The 17992-nt window shown below is 46.1% G+C and overlaps 1 protein-coding gene across 1 annotated transcript in view; it reads right to left on the bottom strand.

Moving 5' to 3' along the window:
- The window catches only part of GRIK4 (glutamate ionotropic receptor kainate type subunit 4), a 363935-nt gene that overhangs the window by 209511 nt on the left and 136432 nt on the right, over positions 1-17992 (bottom strand). Inside the window, exon 2 of the mRNA XM_054997839.1 lies at positions 2896-3060. Coding sequence (XP_054853814.1) covers positions 2896-3060 — 165 coding nt within the window. The remainder of the gene's footprint in view (positions 1-2895; positions 3061-17992) is intronic.

Genomic DNA, 17992 nt, shown 5'->3' with positions numbered 1-17992 from the left:
AAACTGCATTACACACTTGGGACGTTATCACAAGCCTGGGTCCTGAGGGCACTGCCACAGTGTCACTGATGTGAGCTTTGAGCTCTCTGGGCTCTGCCAGCAAACATGATGCTTAATGTTGGTGAGTAATCCCATTGGTTCTGATTTGGTTGCTTCCAGCAATAAACATGTACAAGAGGGACCAGAAGAAACATCTAACTGGGACAAGATGAGGAAAAAAAATAGTGTCTGCTGCACATGGATCTCAGATGATGCACATTCTGTACTTTAGCTTTACGGAACTGAGGCATGTAAAATACCCTGATGTTCTTCTGCATGTGGGTCTAAGCCAGTGTTTCCCAACTTGTGGGTGTCGGGACCCAAAAGTGGGTCGCATAGCCTCTGAAAGTGGGTTGCAGGCCAGTTCCTGCCCTTTCCCCCCTCCCCCTCTCCTTCCTTGCCAGCTTCTCACATTCTTGCCTCCCCCTTCCGCTTTGTGACAATAATGAAGGAGAAAAAGCTGTCTTGCAACTAGTAACTATATGATAGTAGATGGAAGGGGGGGGAGCAAAGTCTGAGAGTAGTAAGTGCTGTTCAGTACGTGAAAAAGCAAGAAAGGAAAGAGGTAAAGTGCAGGGTCTGCCTTGGCACCACTCCTTCCTTGACCCACCCTCTGAAGTGCCTCGCTGCCCTCTACCTGCTGTGGGAGATGTACTGCACTGAATCACTTGCCACCGACCTCTTTGCCAACCTCTGCCATCTTCTCACACCTTCTCAGTCTGGTGCCTTCCCCACCCTGCCCTACACCTTCTCAATCTCTTGGGCCAGCCCTAGGTGCATCACCATATGATGTAAATTTGGACTTTGTGTGTGTGTGTGGTGGGGGGTCACTATATTAAAAAGGTTGATAACCACAGTTCTAGGCTTTGGTCTTTGTGGGTGTTTTATTCTTCAGAGTTTGGGTTGCCTGGACAGAGGACTGCTAACCTATAAGGTTTTGTGCTAGTTGAGACTTGCCCGCCATTTTAAGATCGATACTCTTCTGAACAGCGGCTGCTCTGTTTAATACTGGCAGTTCTGTTTACTAGCAAAGATCTTCTGGATGCTTCAGAAAGTTTTGCAAGCTGAGTACGACAGCAACAGCCACCCCCGGTTGCTGCATCTGGCTGCCAGTTGTATACGGAGATGGCCTTCTTGCTATCATAGCCAGCAGTCACTGATAAGCCCATCTTTCAAGAAATTATCTAATCCTTTTCCTTAAAAAAAAAGCCATTCGTGCTAGTGGCATTACAGTGTCCTGTGGCAGTAAGTTCCAAAGGATAATTATGCATTTCTGCCCATGGTCCTGACAAGTTAGTGGAACATGTCTGGCTTGTCATGCCAGCATCACATTCTTGAAAGGAACCACAAGGTGTGTTTTAATTAATAACCAAGGCTCTGCTGCTGCCAGTTTCACCAGGATTCAGCCCTAGCATTTATTATCAGTGCCAGGGATCCGTCCTGGAACACTGCAGATGCCACCACCCTCCCGAGCAAGAGCAGAGGGCGTTCCATTTTCCATTAGTACCAAGGTTCAAGCCAGATGAGATGATGCAAAATCCATGGATGCATCTCTGGGGCAATTTTTATGGCTCAGATTTGGATTGGAGACAAGGACCAAACTCGACATTACGGCATCCACAGGTCTGACTTGCAGACACTGACGCCATTTCAGAAATGAATCCGACCATTTAAAAATGCCACGAGGGCCCGGTCCTGTGGCAGGACCTGGCACATCTCCTCCCCCACACCTTTTCAAGCACTAAAAAGCATCCCCCCCCCAGCTGTCAGACCTGTGCATGCTGTAGCCTCTAGTTTGGCTCTGAGGAGCAGAGGGCGGGGTAATTTGTTCCCACTCCATTGTTTTCCTCTCCCACTGGTGTTCCTGTTTGTCCCTCTAGAGCAGTGGTTCCGAAAGTGGGTGGAACCATCTCCTGGGGGGCTGCGGGATTATTAGGGGTGTGCTAAGAGGGAATGGAGTGGTAGTGGGGCACTGGAGATGGGTCCCTTCAAGCACATTGTTTGCTTATTTACGATGGACTGGAGCCTACGGTAAAACACCTTCCTCACTTCAGGTTCCTGCCTCTGCTTCCTGCTGAAATCTGGTGGGAACCATTGGAATTTTCAGTAACCATGCCACCAGAGCCCTAGCCAGACCAGTAGACCACATTTTTTGAGAAACTGTCTTCACCATGTATGTTTTTATCTCTTTGTCATTCTTCAAGATTTTGCTCGTCAGCCCTTATAATAGTATTTAATCATTAAATTCTTTGTTTCAGGACAGAAATGGCAGAAGCAGAAAGAGCAAAGAAGAAATATAGACAACATAGTGTGGAATTAATTAAGCTAAAAAGTTTTAATTGGATTTTGAATAAATGTGCAATCGATTCTTACTGTTCTGAGTTTTATTGAATTTTATTATCTTCCTTAGTGGGTCGTACAAACCGCTAGTCTGAATAATGCTTTTTATAGGGTAGGGCCGGAGACTCTGGAGATGAATTTATGGAACCAAGGTGGTGGCGGCCGAAAGAGTCTATGAAAACCTTGTAACTTGATGGCACTTTCTACTACTAATTAGCAGCTGTGGGAAGTTGTGATTCTGGACAATTGATCCAGCCATTCTTTAATAAGGTACAGTTAATGCAGAGAAAGAGTTACAGTAAGGACCATGTTCATTGCATGCATTGATTGTCCTTTCTGCACAGTAATGGAACATGGTTGTACACAATTTAAGCATGTCTACATACGGCCAGGGAGTACCAAGACATGAGGGAGCAGGGAAGAACTTCCAGAAGAAAAATCATTTGTCAGATAGAATTCACAAATTCAGCACTGCACGAGTCACCCCCCACCCCCAGTCCCCAGAGATACACGTACTGGTCTCGGCAGTCTCATACTCGCTGTCCCGCAGGAGTTCGAAAATGTCCACCTCCACTTTGGCTTTGCCCACTCGCTCTGGAGCTCGGTTGATCCGATTCTTGGCCAACGTGATGGACAGCCTTTCGCCTCTGCTGCACTCCATTGGGTCGTCCAAAATGGCAGCTGCGGAAAATGGATGGGGGTGGGTGGGGAGACAAGAGTTGAAATGCAAACGAACGGGAAACTTTGTAGATTTCAAGATGAACATGCCAGCAGATTTCATTCTTGGACTGGCTTGCTGATGTTGAATGTTTAGTTTCAAATCGGGGCACATAAAGCCCATCTGCCCACCCTGCTCTTATGCACTGCAGCAGACAAGAAAGCAATGCCGTGTTTTCTTGGCTTGTAGGGGGAAGGGAGGGTAGAAGTTTTAAAAACACACAGCTGAGGTTTCACATTAATCTCAATATTCAGTTATATGCCAGGAAGGAATCTGCAACATCGTTTGTCAAGCGTTGTTAATAAAAGATGTTGCTCTTGACTATTCAATTTTAGCCGGAGAAAAGGGACAGGAAGGGCTTTCTGGGTGCATGAATTATTCTATTTTGCTATGCACGAAGGACCCCCGCTCCCTATGGCAGTGATTAGAGCCGAGCTGCCCTCATGCCACAAAGGGATATGGGGAGCCAGAAGCACTCCTTCCATAGGTCCACTCTTCCCTAGCTGCTACTGCTAGTGGCTGAGCTGCTCTGATCCCTACAGAGGCATACGGCAGTCAGGAGGGACATAGTGCAACCAGGAGGGATGAGAGAAGGAGACAGCAAAAGGCAAAAGGCCAAGGGAACTGATTTGTGTTGGGAATTAGCAAGTGTTTACATTCAGTCATGAAAGAGTTAAACTGTTGTTTATGTTTTCTTAGTTAGTAAACTTATTTGCATGTAATCACTTAGCTGTCGGGTAAGGTTTCCTACCATAGGAACGGGAGTTTTTATGCCTAATGAAGTAGAAATGGGATTCTCTGTTGGGCAACCAGTTTATGGGGGGCGGCAATTAACTAGAAAGATATACTGAAGTTTTATTGCTCTTTGGTAGTCTCAAGTCAGTCTCTGACAAATCAAAGTTTGTCATGAACCAGGCTGGTTTTTGATTCGTGAACCGTTGGAGCTCATTTCTGACAAACCATGACGAAACGCTATGACTTTTAGATTTTTAGATGGTTCAGGTTTTGGTTCATCACTGCAGACAGCCTAGTGCCAATCAATCTGTTACCTAGGCAATGGGGGGATGGGCTGTCTGCAGACCTTCTGCAGCTCCGGAAGTGATGTATGTACAAACCAAATGAACCGGTTCATGAACCGGGCAAGTTCATGGTGGTTCATGGTTCATGGTTTGTGAAATGTGAAGAACCATGAACCACAACGAACTGCCACTTTCCTGGTTCCTGCCCATCTCTAGTGCTCACCTGTCCCATCCCAGGCATGGCCACCCATCGCTCAGGGCCAGGGAGGCCTGGGGGGGCAGCTCCGGGCCATCTGCCCATCAGTACATTCCCCAGTATGTGTAACACCAATCTGCTCCTGGCAGAGTGTAGCATAGTCAGCAGTGGCATCAGGGTTTTTGGCGCCTGCGGCCAGCCAGAAGGCCGGGCGCCCATGCACACACGCACGTACACATGCACCAGCCTGTGTGATGATGCCATGTGTGATGTCATCATGGGCGCATGCGCCACCAGCCCGATTGCTGTGCCAGGCAGCTGGGACAGTGCACGGGTGGCCTCCGAGCTCTCCTGCTCAGTTTTCCTGCGCCGCCGCAGATGCCTGCCCGCAGCTGCTGAGCCTGGCTGGGGGCATGTGCTGGCAGTGGCGGTGGCTCGGGGCGGGAGGGCTAGGAGGTTGCAGGTCCATGGCGCGCACTCCTGCCCCCCATTCCTCCTCTGGCGCCCCCTCCAGCACCCCACGCCCTGAGGCCACCGCCTACCTGGCCTCAATGGGCGCGCCGGCCCTGAGCATAGTCAATGGACCTGGACAGATAGCACTTTGAACATTCTCCCCATGAGCATCAGCCGCCTCTTGGCTGTAGCTCCAAGTTTTCTTAAACAGCTTCAGGTTTGGAAAAATGCAGTGACAGAGCTCTGCATGGAAGAATAAACTAAGTGGGTGCATATAGGGTGGCATTCTTTCCCCGCAGGCATTCACAGATCTCCCATTAAGTTTAACAGCATTCATGTGGATGAACGAAGAGGCGGCTAGATAAAGAGGCTGATAATGCTCACTTGGCTATTCGTGCACATCCCCCCCCTTCCAATATCACAGAAGGCTGGCTGGGCCACTGCATGACAGCAGAGCATTGGAAGCAAAAGCAGCAAAGGAATTCACAGCTATCCGCCTCCTCCTAATGAGAAAGACTCAAACCTGTCCTGACATCAACAAACGCAGTTTGGAAAAACCGAAAGAAAAAAGACAGCATTGTTATGTCTTTGTGGGCAGCTGTTCGCAACCACAGCCAGAGCGCATTTCACCACTGCAAAGCCCCTTGAGGTGGGTGTTTAACCCTCTCCCTACCCACTGCCTTCTCCTAGAACTACCCCCTCCCCACTATTTTCCCACCCACAAGGTCTTACATTTAGACTGCAAGGTAAACATAGACTGGGAACATTATTGGAGGGGGAGGGTTACGTGAAACCAACTGGGGAGGAAATTCCAGGGGGTGAATTCCAACAGGTTTTGGAGATATTTCAAAGAAGCTGCAAGAACCATTTCTTCAGGGACAATCATGGGAGAAAAGAAACAAGCATTTGAGGAGGGGCTGTGGCTCAGAGGAAGAACGTCTGATTTGCATGCAGAACATCTCAGGTGCTGCATTCTTCAAATCCCGGCATGTCCAGTTAAAAGGACCAGGCAGTAGGTGATGTGAAAAACCTACGGCTGACACCTGGAAAGCTGCTTTCATGTCAGAGTACACAGTTCTGACTTTGATGGATCAAAGGTCTAATAGAGTATAAGGCGGCTTTATATGTGTATTCATGTGTACCCCATACGTAGGGTGGCCAGATGGGGTCTGGAGTAACACCAGACTCCAGGGAGAGGAGGACAGAGGAGGACGTGCTCTTGTCTGACGTGGTGACATCACTAACAGAAGTGACATCATCATGCTGACCTCATTTCTGGGTGCCCAGGCTGGCTGGCTACTCCTGCTTGCACCATGCAGCCACAGGATGCCTTGGAACCTAGTCTGGGTGGCAGCTCATGCTGGCACCGTGCAAATGCAAGAGGCTGGCCGGGTGCTCCGGATGGCTCGCAACCGCTGCCAGCACTGCACAGGAGACCAAATGCCCGGGCTTGGAGCTGCGCAGCTACAGGAGGCCAGCCAGGCACTCAGGTTGGCTGGCCACTTCTCCGGGTGGGCAGAAGTGCTGGACCACAACTGGAGGTTGGGTGGCCAGTGATGGATCGGGGGGAGAGGAGGGGCTGGATCAGGTGGCTGGTATTTGAGGAACATCCCCCCCCCCAAAATACCAGACTGTCCAGGTGAATACGGGACACCTAGCAGCACTGCCCATGGGCCACCCTAAACTCTGACTCAACTATCATTTCCCTTTGTCAATAGCACCACTTTTTTGTATAAGACCCCAAGTTCAATCCCCAGCATCTCTGATGTTAGGAGCTCCCAGATAGCATAGGATGGCTTTGTATGTTCATAAGCAAGCAATAACCAACTCGCTGGCTCTTGGGTGGGCAGGGAAGGGAAAAGATGGGTTGGCTGTTTTGGAATGGAAGCTCATTATTTTGCAGGATAATTTTCAGAGTAAAAAGAGCGGCTAGAATTTCAGAACCAGGAGATGTTAAAAGATTCCCAGTCCTTCTCTTCCCTCCTTCCCTTTTTAAAAGTCCTCTCAAGAAATTTTCTTGGCCTTGCAACAGTTCACACCAAGAATGAATGTGGAAGGGAACGTTGCAGAAGTCTGTTAGATGCTTCATCAATCGGCAAATTAAATTCCGGGCACAGAAAAGCATTTGCTTTCTGCTGGCTAACAAGCACTCTATATAACTGTACTATAAATTGGGGAAAGTCTATGAATGCAGCAGAGTGAGGCAGTAAAATGGATTGAACCACCATCAGAACCAACTGGCTGCAAAAAGTCTCTATTCAGACGGAAAGCTAGCACAACAGGGAGCTGGGCAGAGCTATAATTTTCTCCCTGGTAGGTTAGTTTTCTACTTGCAGGGACGTTAAAAAAATACCCCCCCTCCAATAATCTATAGTCCACTCTGTCACCTAGTTGTTGTATTTGCGGACTGAGCTTTTGGGCTATTCCATAAGCTTATATGGAACAGCCCACCTTATTTACAGACTAAGAGAAGCAGCAGAATCTATAATATCAAGCAACTTAACTGATTTAAAGATTTTTATCCCACCTCTCTCCCATAATGGAACTCAAAGCAGGTTCCATATAAGATAGACATAAATACAAATTCAAACAAATATAGTCCAAACTCAGCATAAGTCTTTTTTTTACAATTGGGCTTTAACGTTTTCATATCCATTGTTTTAATGTTTATTTATCAAATTGTTTTTATATTGTTATCATCCACTTCGGGTGCTGAGATACTTAGGAGAAAGGCAGGTACATAAATATTCTAAATAACTAAACAAAGCAAAGCAAGAGAAGGGTGACGTGCCAAATGTTGAGCTTTAATGTATATTTATGGTTTCTAGACCTCATGGTTATGCCAGACAGAATTCAAGCATGCATGCAAGGTCTTGTTAGATTGGGTAATACTTCTCTACCTTTCCACAGCCCTTAGCAACTCTCATTTTTCACAGTACTAAGTGCAGCATTTAAAATTAAGTGTATTGATTTCATATTTTTATCTTCTCTATATTCAGGGTTGGTTGATGCATGGAAGTTCACCACTTGACAACTGCATTTAATGTCTTGCATTAAATAAATAAAAAGGCCCCCGTGGTGCACAGTGGTAAGCTGCAGTACTGCAGCCTAAGCTCTGCTCATTACCTGAATTTGATCCTGGCGGAAGCCGGGTTCAAGTAGCTGGCTCAAGGTTGACTCAGCCTTCTATCCTTCCTAGGTCAGTAAAATGAGTATCCAGTTTCCTGGGGGTAAAGTGTAGATGACTGGGGAAGGCAATGGCAAACCACCCCGTAACAAAAAGTCTGCCAAGAAATCGTCGTGATGTGACGTCCCCCCATGGGTCAGTATGACTCGGTGCTTGCACAGGGGACTGCCTTTACCTTTACCTATTAAATAAATCAATCAGTGTGTGAACCAGCTAGACACATAAAGAACCTCTGCCTCTTCCTTCAAACACAACACTTTTCAAGTAACTCAGCAAGCCCACACATTCATCTGCTAATCATCAATGGCGTACTGAGCTAGAGGAAATCAAGTGCTCCTTACTGAACTCATACAGCTCTTTTCTACTTAAAATATACAAATCATCGTTAACAAGATCTGAATTGTAGCAGCAAGGGTATTACGGAGACAAAACTAATTAGCTCAGCCAAAGGAAACATCTCTCCGACAACCAGTTAAAAGATGGGGGAAGGATAAGGATGTTGCTTTGAGTTCAAAGGGTTAGTGCAGCTACCAAGAAGGCCCTGCATCCCTTCCTCATTTGTCTCAATTCTGACATGCAGAAAGATTGGAACTCAACCTCCCTGGCCAATCTCTGGAGACAGGGAGGAATATATAGCAGTTTTTCTTCAGATGCACAGAATTCTATGCCATTAGAGTGATGTAAAGGCAAGCATGAACCATTCATTCATAAACATTTTTTACTTTCTTGAGTGACAGGCGGGGTGGAGGACGCACAAAATTCATTGTTTTAAAACAGGTGTTTCATTCCGACCAGAATCCGCAATGGCAAAGCGTGAAACGACTCCTCTGTGCACAAACGCCTTGGCAAGCATCCTCTGTCTTGGAGGCAACACTGTCTTTTCCGCTCTGCTTACACACAAGTACTATCATTAAGTGCAAAGCACAAGCAGTTAATCTTTACCCTGTTGTGAAATTTAAAGGGCCGGAATGCTCCACTAAGGGCAGAACACAGACCTTCCGATTTGGAAAAGTTCACAGGCAGGGAGGCCACAGTGACTAAGAGCCAGGGGCAAAAAAATAAATAAATAAAGGGAAGAAGCCATATGCACTTAACAGCAGTGTAACAGGCAGAAATCAACAGGCTAAGCTTTTCCAGAGTAGAGATAAAGTTGTGGGAAAGATCCAGAGGAGTTAGCCATGTAGCAAAATAGCAGAGAGTCCAGTAGCACCTTGAAGACTAATTAACCAACTTTATTGTAGCATAAGCTTTCAAGAGCCACAGCTCTCTTCCTCAGATGCATCTGACGAAGAGAGCTGTGGCTCTCGAAAGCTTATGCTACAATGAAGTTGGTTAGTCTTAAAGGTGCTACTGGACTCTTTGGAGTTGTGGGAAAGGTTTGCCATGGGGATTTCTGCCTATTAAAGGGTGCAGAACGAACCTCTGCCTCCTGTCCATAACAAGGTGATACCTTAAATGCAATTCTACACTAGGAGTGCCTCATTTTCTGCTGGCCTTACTGTGGTGGATTTTACAGGAGCAGGCCACCAAGGAACTTAATCGGCGATGTTTTTCCTAGCACGGAGGTGAAAAGGTAGAGGGAAAATGTCCACTGAAATTTGTGTGAGTCTGGCGCTTTAAAGGCAGAAGAGCAGGGCCAATTGAAGAAACGGCCTTACTCTGCCTTTATTTCCCAAATACAAGTTTCTGAAAATGCCTTCCAGTTCTACTGATCCAGCCACCTTTGTCATCAACCAATAATCAATATCAATAATCAATAGAGGCCCCATAAATGAATTATGGCTTGAACTTTTAACCTTTGTAATCCTGCATCTGAGCGGAAGGGCGAATGACAGCAGTGATTGCCAAGGAACCAAAAAAGGACCCAGAAAGACTGATGAGGAAGTGGGGGAGATAAGAAGCCGTCTCCGGAGAAGTCTGAGGGAAACAACCACAAGGTGAAGAGTCATGAGTTAGTGTGCACAAAAAAGTACGGTTGCTAACTCCGTCCCGGAAACTTCCTGGAGATTTGGGAAGGGTGCCTGGGGAGGGTGGAATTTGGGGGGAGGGAGCTGAGAAAGGATGAAATGCCATAGAGTCCACCCTTCAAAGTTGCCATTTTCTCCAGGAGAACTGGTCTCAGTAGTTGGAGAGCATCAGCAATTCCAAAAGATCTCCAAGACTCACCTGGCAACTCAAGACAGAAAGATGAAGTAAACAAGGATGGGCTAGCATGGGTGTCCTATAGATCGGCAATGAGTGTCAGAGTTTGAGGTTGGCAAGATGACCAGTTTCTGATGAACATCACATGTGTACATCACTAGTGAAGGACTGAGTTTGGTGTAGTGGTTAAGAGCGGCAGGACTCTCATCTGGAGAACCAGGTTTGATTCCCCACTCCTCCACCTGAAGCCAGCTGGGTGACCTTGGGTCAGTCACAACTCTCTCAGAGCTCTCTCAGCCCCACCCACCTCACAGGGTGATTGTTGTGGGGAGAGGAAAGGAAGCTGATTGTAAGCTGCTCTGAGACTCCTTTTGGTAGTGAAGGGTGGGGTATAAACCACTAATGGCTGACAAACTTCCCAGAGACCCAATTGCTCGTCATCACTATTTTCCACTGCAATGAAGAGGAATATTTGTAGGTAGAGCAACAGGAAACCACTCATCTAGGCCCATCATGTGCAGTGTCCACAAAACACGGCAGCGTACTTCCAGTTCCATCTGGTGGGTGTCAGCCAGGTCTACATAAAAATAACTCCTTCATTTCCTATTCCTTAATTATGCAGAAACCCAACTCCCTGTAGAATTTTTGTAATTTTGTGCCATTAATTTCTTTTGCATATCCACATTATTATTATGAGGGTGGTTAGTTTTTACCAAATATTAATCCAGCCCGTGAATCAGACTGGGTAATGAGATTGAACAGAGCTTTATTTATCATTATAGCTGGCAGACTGAAGGGGTAATTTAATGTTTTAAAAGGTTGATTTTAAAAACTTCATGTCTGGGGACTACTTTGCCAAAACTGGCATAACAACAGCATAATTAAGAAACAACTGAAATCTTTATTTAAAATTCACTTTCATCTATTCTTGTCAGTACAGGGACAGACATCAAATAAGTCTTTAATCCTTCCCAATTCAAGGAAGGCCTTGTGAACTGGGCTAGCCCCAAAATTGCTTTGTGGAATTACACTGCCGCTGATATGCATAAAACACTTCCCTTGATTTTCTGGGCTTCTGTAATATGGCACATCAGTCAGGACACGTTTCATGCACTTGGAATTCCTAACAATGCGCACAGCCCTGTGCGATGACAACCCTTTTATGGATGTTTTATGCGTGACACATTTTGGGAACTCCGTTCAAAAGTTTGGCAGCCAAAGTTTCTTTGATAGAATATCACCCATAAAATATAACTGCTCTGTATGCTGAAGCACACACTAAGCGTGGCAAAGATAGCAATCCCTGCCAGGCCCGTAATGTCTGTGAGCCCTTGCCATTAGATTTGTCCTCATCTCCAGCTAAGTCTCCAGCTAAGGTTTTTTTGAAGTTCTCCACATTTGTCTCTGGAATAAGGAGTTGCAAATTGCTTGCACCTTAGGAATACCCCATCGTTCTAGTTTTTTAGGCAGAACCTAGGCAGATCATGAGAGGCTGAGCAGGAAAGTTGGTTGGTCTTAAAGGTGCTACTGGACTCATCGATTTTGCTACTACAGACTAACATGGCTAACTCCTCTGGATCTTTTCCTGAAGAATCAGAGAATCATAAGAATTGAAAGGGATCTCCAGGGTCATCTAGTCCAACCCCTGAACAATGCTGGAAATCCACAACATCCTGCCCCCACACCCCCAGAAGATGGCAAAACACCATCAGCATTGTTCAAGGGGTTGGACTAGATGACCCTGGAGGTCCCTTTCAATTCTTATGATTCTATGATTCTTCAGGAAAAGATCCAGAGGAGTTAGCCATGTTAGTCTGTAGTAGCAAAATCGATGAGTCCAGTAGCACCTTTAAGACTAACCAACTTTACTGTAGCATAAGCTTTCGAGAATCACAGTTCTCTTCGTCAGATGCGCATCTGACGAAGAGAACTGTGATTCTCCAAAGCTTATGCTACAGTAAAGTTGATTAGTCCTTAAAGGTGCTACTGGACTCTTTTCGATTCAGGAAAGGAGGAGACTCAAGCACATGGTGCAAAAATGTAAATATTAAGGCCTGGAGGGGGTAAGGGGTGGAAACGGAAAACATGGCTGTTGTCATACCCAGTGGAAGGTGAAGCACATTCATTGTGTTCATAGCCCTTTTTTGGTCACACAAAGGCACTGAACACAAGAGCCTTTCACCCAAGCTGAGCGGTGAGTTCCTCATTCTTAGGCTACATTTTAATATTTAATCAGAAGGGTCTCAAAACAAGAAGGGTCTCTCTGAGCACCAGCTTCTGAAATCAGACTTCCTTTTCTCCCCCAAAGACCTTGAGCCAGCTTTTGGAAAACAATTTTGAAAGCTGCCTCCTGTGGCTAAAAGGATGTGCGGCAGGTTTATCTAAGCAGAGGCTATTCTCTGAAATCATTTATGAAACTCTACAGGTCTGACACTGGAAAAGAGGACCTCAGTAACCAATTCCTGGGATTTAATGAAGTAGTAGCCTCTTTATGTAGTCTCCTGGTATAACCTGTATATTTATAACGGGAACATGCTGACAGGACCAATACGGTTGATAGTTTTTATTGCACATCAATAGACAATTCATGCTCCAGCCACAGTCTAACAGTAGATAGCAAATGGCTACCACTGCATAGTTTCTGAGCTGCCCCACCACCTTTGTTCAGCCTACCATGCTAGGTCAAGCTTATAAAAGTATCTGCTGACACTCTGTGGATGCCACTTACAGTTCGTTGTTGCGTCCTTTTATGTCCTTGACAAGATGGAGGCTTCTGCTGGTGCAACTGTGTGCATTGTCTTCATTTCCAAGCTCAAGTCAAGGTGCTGGTGATGGCCTACAACACCTTGACCTACCTGGGCTCAGCATATCTGAGAGAATTACTCCAACATACTTTTTAAGAGTGACTGGAAATGCTCTCTCAAGTACACTATTTGTACACATCAGTTAGCTTGGGGAAATCTGAGAGGGAGGAGATCTCAGCATCTCATCTCTGGAGACTCGCCAAAGCCTGAACCTGTACTTCTTTTGTCCTTTGTCTTGTGAAACTCACTGCCACAAGATGCAGTGATGGCTAGTGGCCTAGATAGATTTAAAAAGGAAGTTGGAGGGATTTATGGAAAATAGGTCATCGGCCGTTATAGTTGAATGTGCCTTCCCTGTTTGCAGAACTGCCATGGAAGCAGTCGAGCAGGTGCGGGTTGCACCCCTGGGTTGTCGCTTGTGGTTCTTGTTTGTTGGCTTCCCCATTTGGCCACTGTCGGAAACAGAACGCTGGATCAGATGGACCACTGGTTAGATCCAGCACGGCTTCTCTTATGTTCACTGCAAGTAATTTATTTTTTAAAAATGAAAACGGGTGTTCCTAGCCCTTGGTGGTTGAGGCACGGAACGTGTGGACCCCAAAACTAACATGTGGTTATCTGCTCTAAGCCTTTAGAACGCAGGAGGCTAAACGTCATATAAATAAGCAAACTAAGATCAAGTTACCAAAAGAACTGCTGCAGCAAAGTTACTACAAGCCTGTTGAATTCTGGGTGTCTAAGTCTGGGGGTGAGTTTAAGAGCCACTGGGAGAGTCTGGCACACAGACGTGGGTTGATTGCATGGCAGAACTGGCACTGGGACCAGCTAGACCCGGGATGCTGTCATAATTGATTACGCTGCACTGCCACACTAAGCCAGGTGTGTACTGCAGCTGTCAACTCCGCAGGACGGAGGGCGGTCTTACAGCAGCAGTAGTACTGGCATGGCATGGCTGATGTGGGTTGAGGAGGCACCTCCTGGAGGCAACTGTGATCAGTGGACTGCCAGTTACCCCGCCCCCATCTCCTGAACCAAAACAAGAGGGGTCTGAAGCAACAAAGCAGAGGTCTGGCTAAGGTCTGGACACCGAATGTTTAGCCACTTTTACCATAAACACAATACTGGCAGCCAGAAAGAGGGTGGCTGGCAACCTGTCTCCAGAAATAGCTTCAACTGGTGCAAGTACTTGAAGTTAAAAGAGACCTTATACAGCACCATTTTCAAGCCCCTGCTGGCCCCCACCCACCCACTTTCCCCAAACCATCTTACTTTCCTGTTATTCAAGAACGTCTGCCACAAGAACCGTCCAGTCTACTTTCTGTTACCACTTCAGTTGACCTGACCATTTTGAATCTAATCAGCATTTAAACCCATTTTTTTTAAAAAAGAGAGAGGCATTTCGATTATTTATTTATTTATTTATTTATTTATTTATTTATTTATTTATTTATTTAAAAAGCCGATTCCCCTTTTCCTTTGTCATTTTGGCGAGGTTAAAGATGTTTGCGAGATTTGCTTGTTTTTGTGAATTTTCCCTCAGTGGGAAACAAGCTCAGCCCTTCAGGCTGTCAATTCACTAAACTGTGAGGAATTTGCAAAGTCTCTCATTAAGGGGCTGTCAAGTGGAGCTCCAGTGGAGAAACAGGAGGGTTTATGTTTCTGTGATGGACTCCGCTGCTAGTTGCTTTAAAATATCCACCATTACTCCAGAATAGATAGGATCAGATGCGGGGGAAAGAGTCACACTGAAGAAATTACCTAAATTTCCTCCTCTTTCCTATACAAAGAGACCCAATAATGTTTGGCTGACTGTGGCTCTGCTCTTTTTCTTACTGCTTTTGGATGAGACCCAAGATCTGCATTTAAATGGACTTTCCTTTTTAGAAACAGGCAGAGAATGAATTCAGGTGAGGGAAGTGGGGTGGCAGTGGGAGACAGAATGGTAAAATGGCCTGCGGCTTTGCAATTCCAACCGATGAATAATAGGGTCCATTTTTCCTTCTCTTAATCATTGTTTTGTGTGCATCAAGTCTACAAAAAATAATAATCAGCTTTTTCAAATTGCCTGGAAGGGAAGACAAAGGGTGCCGGCTCCCTCTCCACACCCAGAGACACATTGAAGGAGACTCACTCTATGGGCTATAGACAAGGTTTGTTAATAATTCGAAATGTCATTTGCTCACCAAAACCTTATCTGTCTGCCCAGGTAAAAATGGCCCATCTGGTCTGCCCAACAAAGTGCGTTGCCAGGTTACTAGCTACTACTCCTTCCTCGGGGCTTTTTGTGATCTCAGGTAGAACAGCTCTTTCCTTGCATGAAGTGCAGTAGGTGCAGCTATCTTTCTCCCAGAAGCTCAAAGCACCTGCCACATCACTGCGACATTCATGGGCTACCGAGTCTAGGGAGCTGATGGTTCGATTTAGCACAAAAGGTGATATTCTTGGGAGGCAGTCAAGAGGAGAGCAGGAATCAAGTCTACTAATTCGCTCCTCTTTTGACGGAGTGAGCAACAAAGCAACAAAGAGGGCTGGTGTCACAAAGAAGGAGGACAGTCGATTGGCATTCTGATGTCAAGGATCTGGAAAATTCTACCACTTTCCCCTTCATTCCACAAACTCATCTTTCAACTGAGATCATTATTTGCTATTCAGGCTGCCAGCCTTGTCACAAAGCAGTGACTAATGCCATTGTCATTATGCCCCTGTGAGCCAAGTAGCTGATGGACTTAACAGGAGCAGGGCTTTTTTTCAGCAGGAACGCGGTGGAATGGAGTTCCAGCACCTCTTGAAAATGGTCACATGGCTGGTGGCCCCGCCCCCTGATCTCCAGGCAGAGGGGAGTTTAGATTGCCTTCCATGCAGCAGCATGGAGGGCAATCTAAACTAGAGATGGGCATGAACCAAAATATGAACCAAAATTAAGCACAAACCAGGCCGGTTTGTGGTTCGCGAACCACAGTTCGTCAGATCCCATTTCTGACGAACTGTCACGAACTTTTAGGCTGGTTCATTTGGTTCGTTTTTTGGTTTGTCACTGCAGACAGCCTGGTGCCAATCAATCAGTTTCCTAGGCAACAGGGGATGGACTTTCTGCAGACCTTCTGCTGGCCCAGAAGTGAACTTCTGCTGGCTCGGAAGTGACCTTCTGTTGACCCGGAAGTGATGATTTTCTGACCTGGATTTGACGTTTTCATGAACCAAATGAACCGTTTCACGAACCAGGGGCAGGTTTGTGAAAGTTCGTGGTTCGTGGTTCATGAAATCTGACGAACTACGAACCACGTGGTTCGGGTTCTTTTTGGTTCATGCCCATCTCTAATCTAAATTCCCCTCTGACTGGAGATCAGGGGGCGGGCCCACCAGCCATGTGACCATTTTCACCTAGGGTGATTTAAACTTTAAAAACCTCCCCCCTTGTTCCAGCTGACCCAAAGTGACGTCATTGTGCGGTCCTGAGTTCCACCACCTCTTTTCCCAGAAAAAAAGCCCTGAGCAGGAGTAAAGCTCTCTTCAGTCCAGAAGAAAGGTGAAATGTGGCAGCCCCCAGAATGGCTCCCTACCTTACTACTAGCAACAGCATCTGCAAAGACACTGGAATGGTGGCATGCACATGCAGGTCTTCCCCCATGTGGTGTTAAACGCTGCACAGAAAAGCAAAGTAGGGGTTCGACTGAAACTGGAGACGGTTTCCTACAGCTAGCACTACCAGGTCATGGATGGACTTGGAAAATCTGGAGGAGTCGGTAACATGTCCTATTCCTGAGGTCCCTTTGATATACTTCGGTGTTCGTGCTCATGCGACATCATTATTCATGGATCACTGTAACCACAAAGAGAAAGCCACAGTTAGGAGTGACATTTCTCTGCAGTTCTTCCATGGTTATATTTTGCATAAGAAAACATATCTTTATTTGAGTCAACCAAAGATACAACTATCAGAAGAGAACTGTGGTTCTCAAAAGCTTATGCCACAGTAAAGTTGTTTAGTCTTAAAGGTGCTACTGGACTCTTTTCTATTTTGCTACTACAGACTAACACGGCTAACTCCTCTGGAACCATCAGACGGGGTAGTGTTAAAAGGTGTTGAATTTCATGTGGTTTTATTTCAGTTTTATCACACAGTCAGACATTGATAAGAAACCAACGGTAATCAAAAATGCAAATGCCCACATGGTATGCATGTCACAGTAACTCACACCTGAAACAGGTGAACTAGCAACTTTAGAAGATTTCATGAATGGTCTCTTCTGATATGAAAATTCCAGTTGCTGGCACTGCTTAGGAAAGAGGCGCTTCTTCAATACTCAAAGATTTGGCTCATAACTGGTAGTGAGTCAATTTTTGTCAAGCTGTTCAGATGCATCCAGATGAATTCAGAATAGAGATCCAAGATGCCCACTGGTAGCAGGCAATCTCCTGGTGGTTTCGCTGCTTGCCTGCCAGTCGTTGGCAACTGGCAGATGATTTGGGGCCATCTGGAAATCTCCCACCATCGACAGGCATGCCAGGAACAAGTGCGACATGCACTCTCCCAGAAAACATGACAACATCACTTCTGGAAGTGACGTCATTGTGCTGGCTGCAGGAGTGCTCCCACGCGTTGTTTGGGGCCAATTTTGGCCCCAAACAGGCCAATTCTCAAAGAATTGGCCCCGTGCAGAGCACTGAAGCACTCCCACAGCTGGTTTGATGATGTCACTTCCTGGAAGTGACATCATCACAGAAGTGCCAGGAGTGCATGCGTGCGAAACCAAGCACACAGAAGGCACAAGATAAGTGCCAGAACTCCCCCTCCTGCTGGGAGGGTAAGGAGATCTGGCAACCCCAATTCAAATGAGTCTGTGTGCAGATAACACAGCTTTCTTACACAGTCTGACCATCTTCTTGCTGTCCCTACAAGTATAGGAGTGCCAGAAAAAGCTCTCCCTCTCCACTTTCTTCCACCCCATACATAATTTTATAACTCTCTTATCATGACTAACCCTCTTAGTCATCTTTTTTCTAAACTGAAAATAGAGGCAAGAAGGTCATTCTACCGGCTGAATGCAGAAACTGAGATGGTATCGAATCGTCAACCAAGATGGGAGAAGAAAA

The sequence above is a fragment of the Eublepharis macularius genome, chromosome 14, assembly GCF_028583425.1.
Source record: "Eublepharis macularius isolate TG4126 chromosome 14, MPM_Emac_v1.0, whole genome shotgun sequence".
Taxonomy (NCBI): Eukaryota; Metazoa; Chordata; class Lepidosauria; order Squamata; family Eublepharidae; genus Eublepharis; species Eublepharis macularius.
This window is presented reverse-complemented; position numbering and strand designations above follow the sequence as displayed.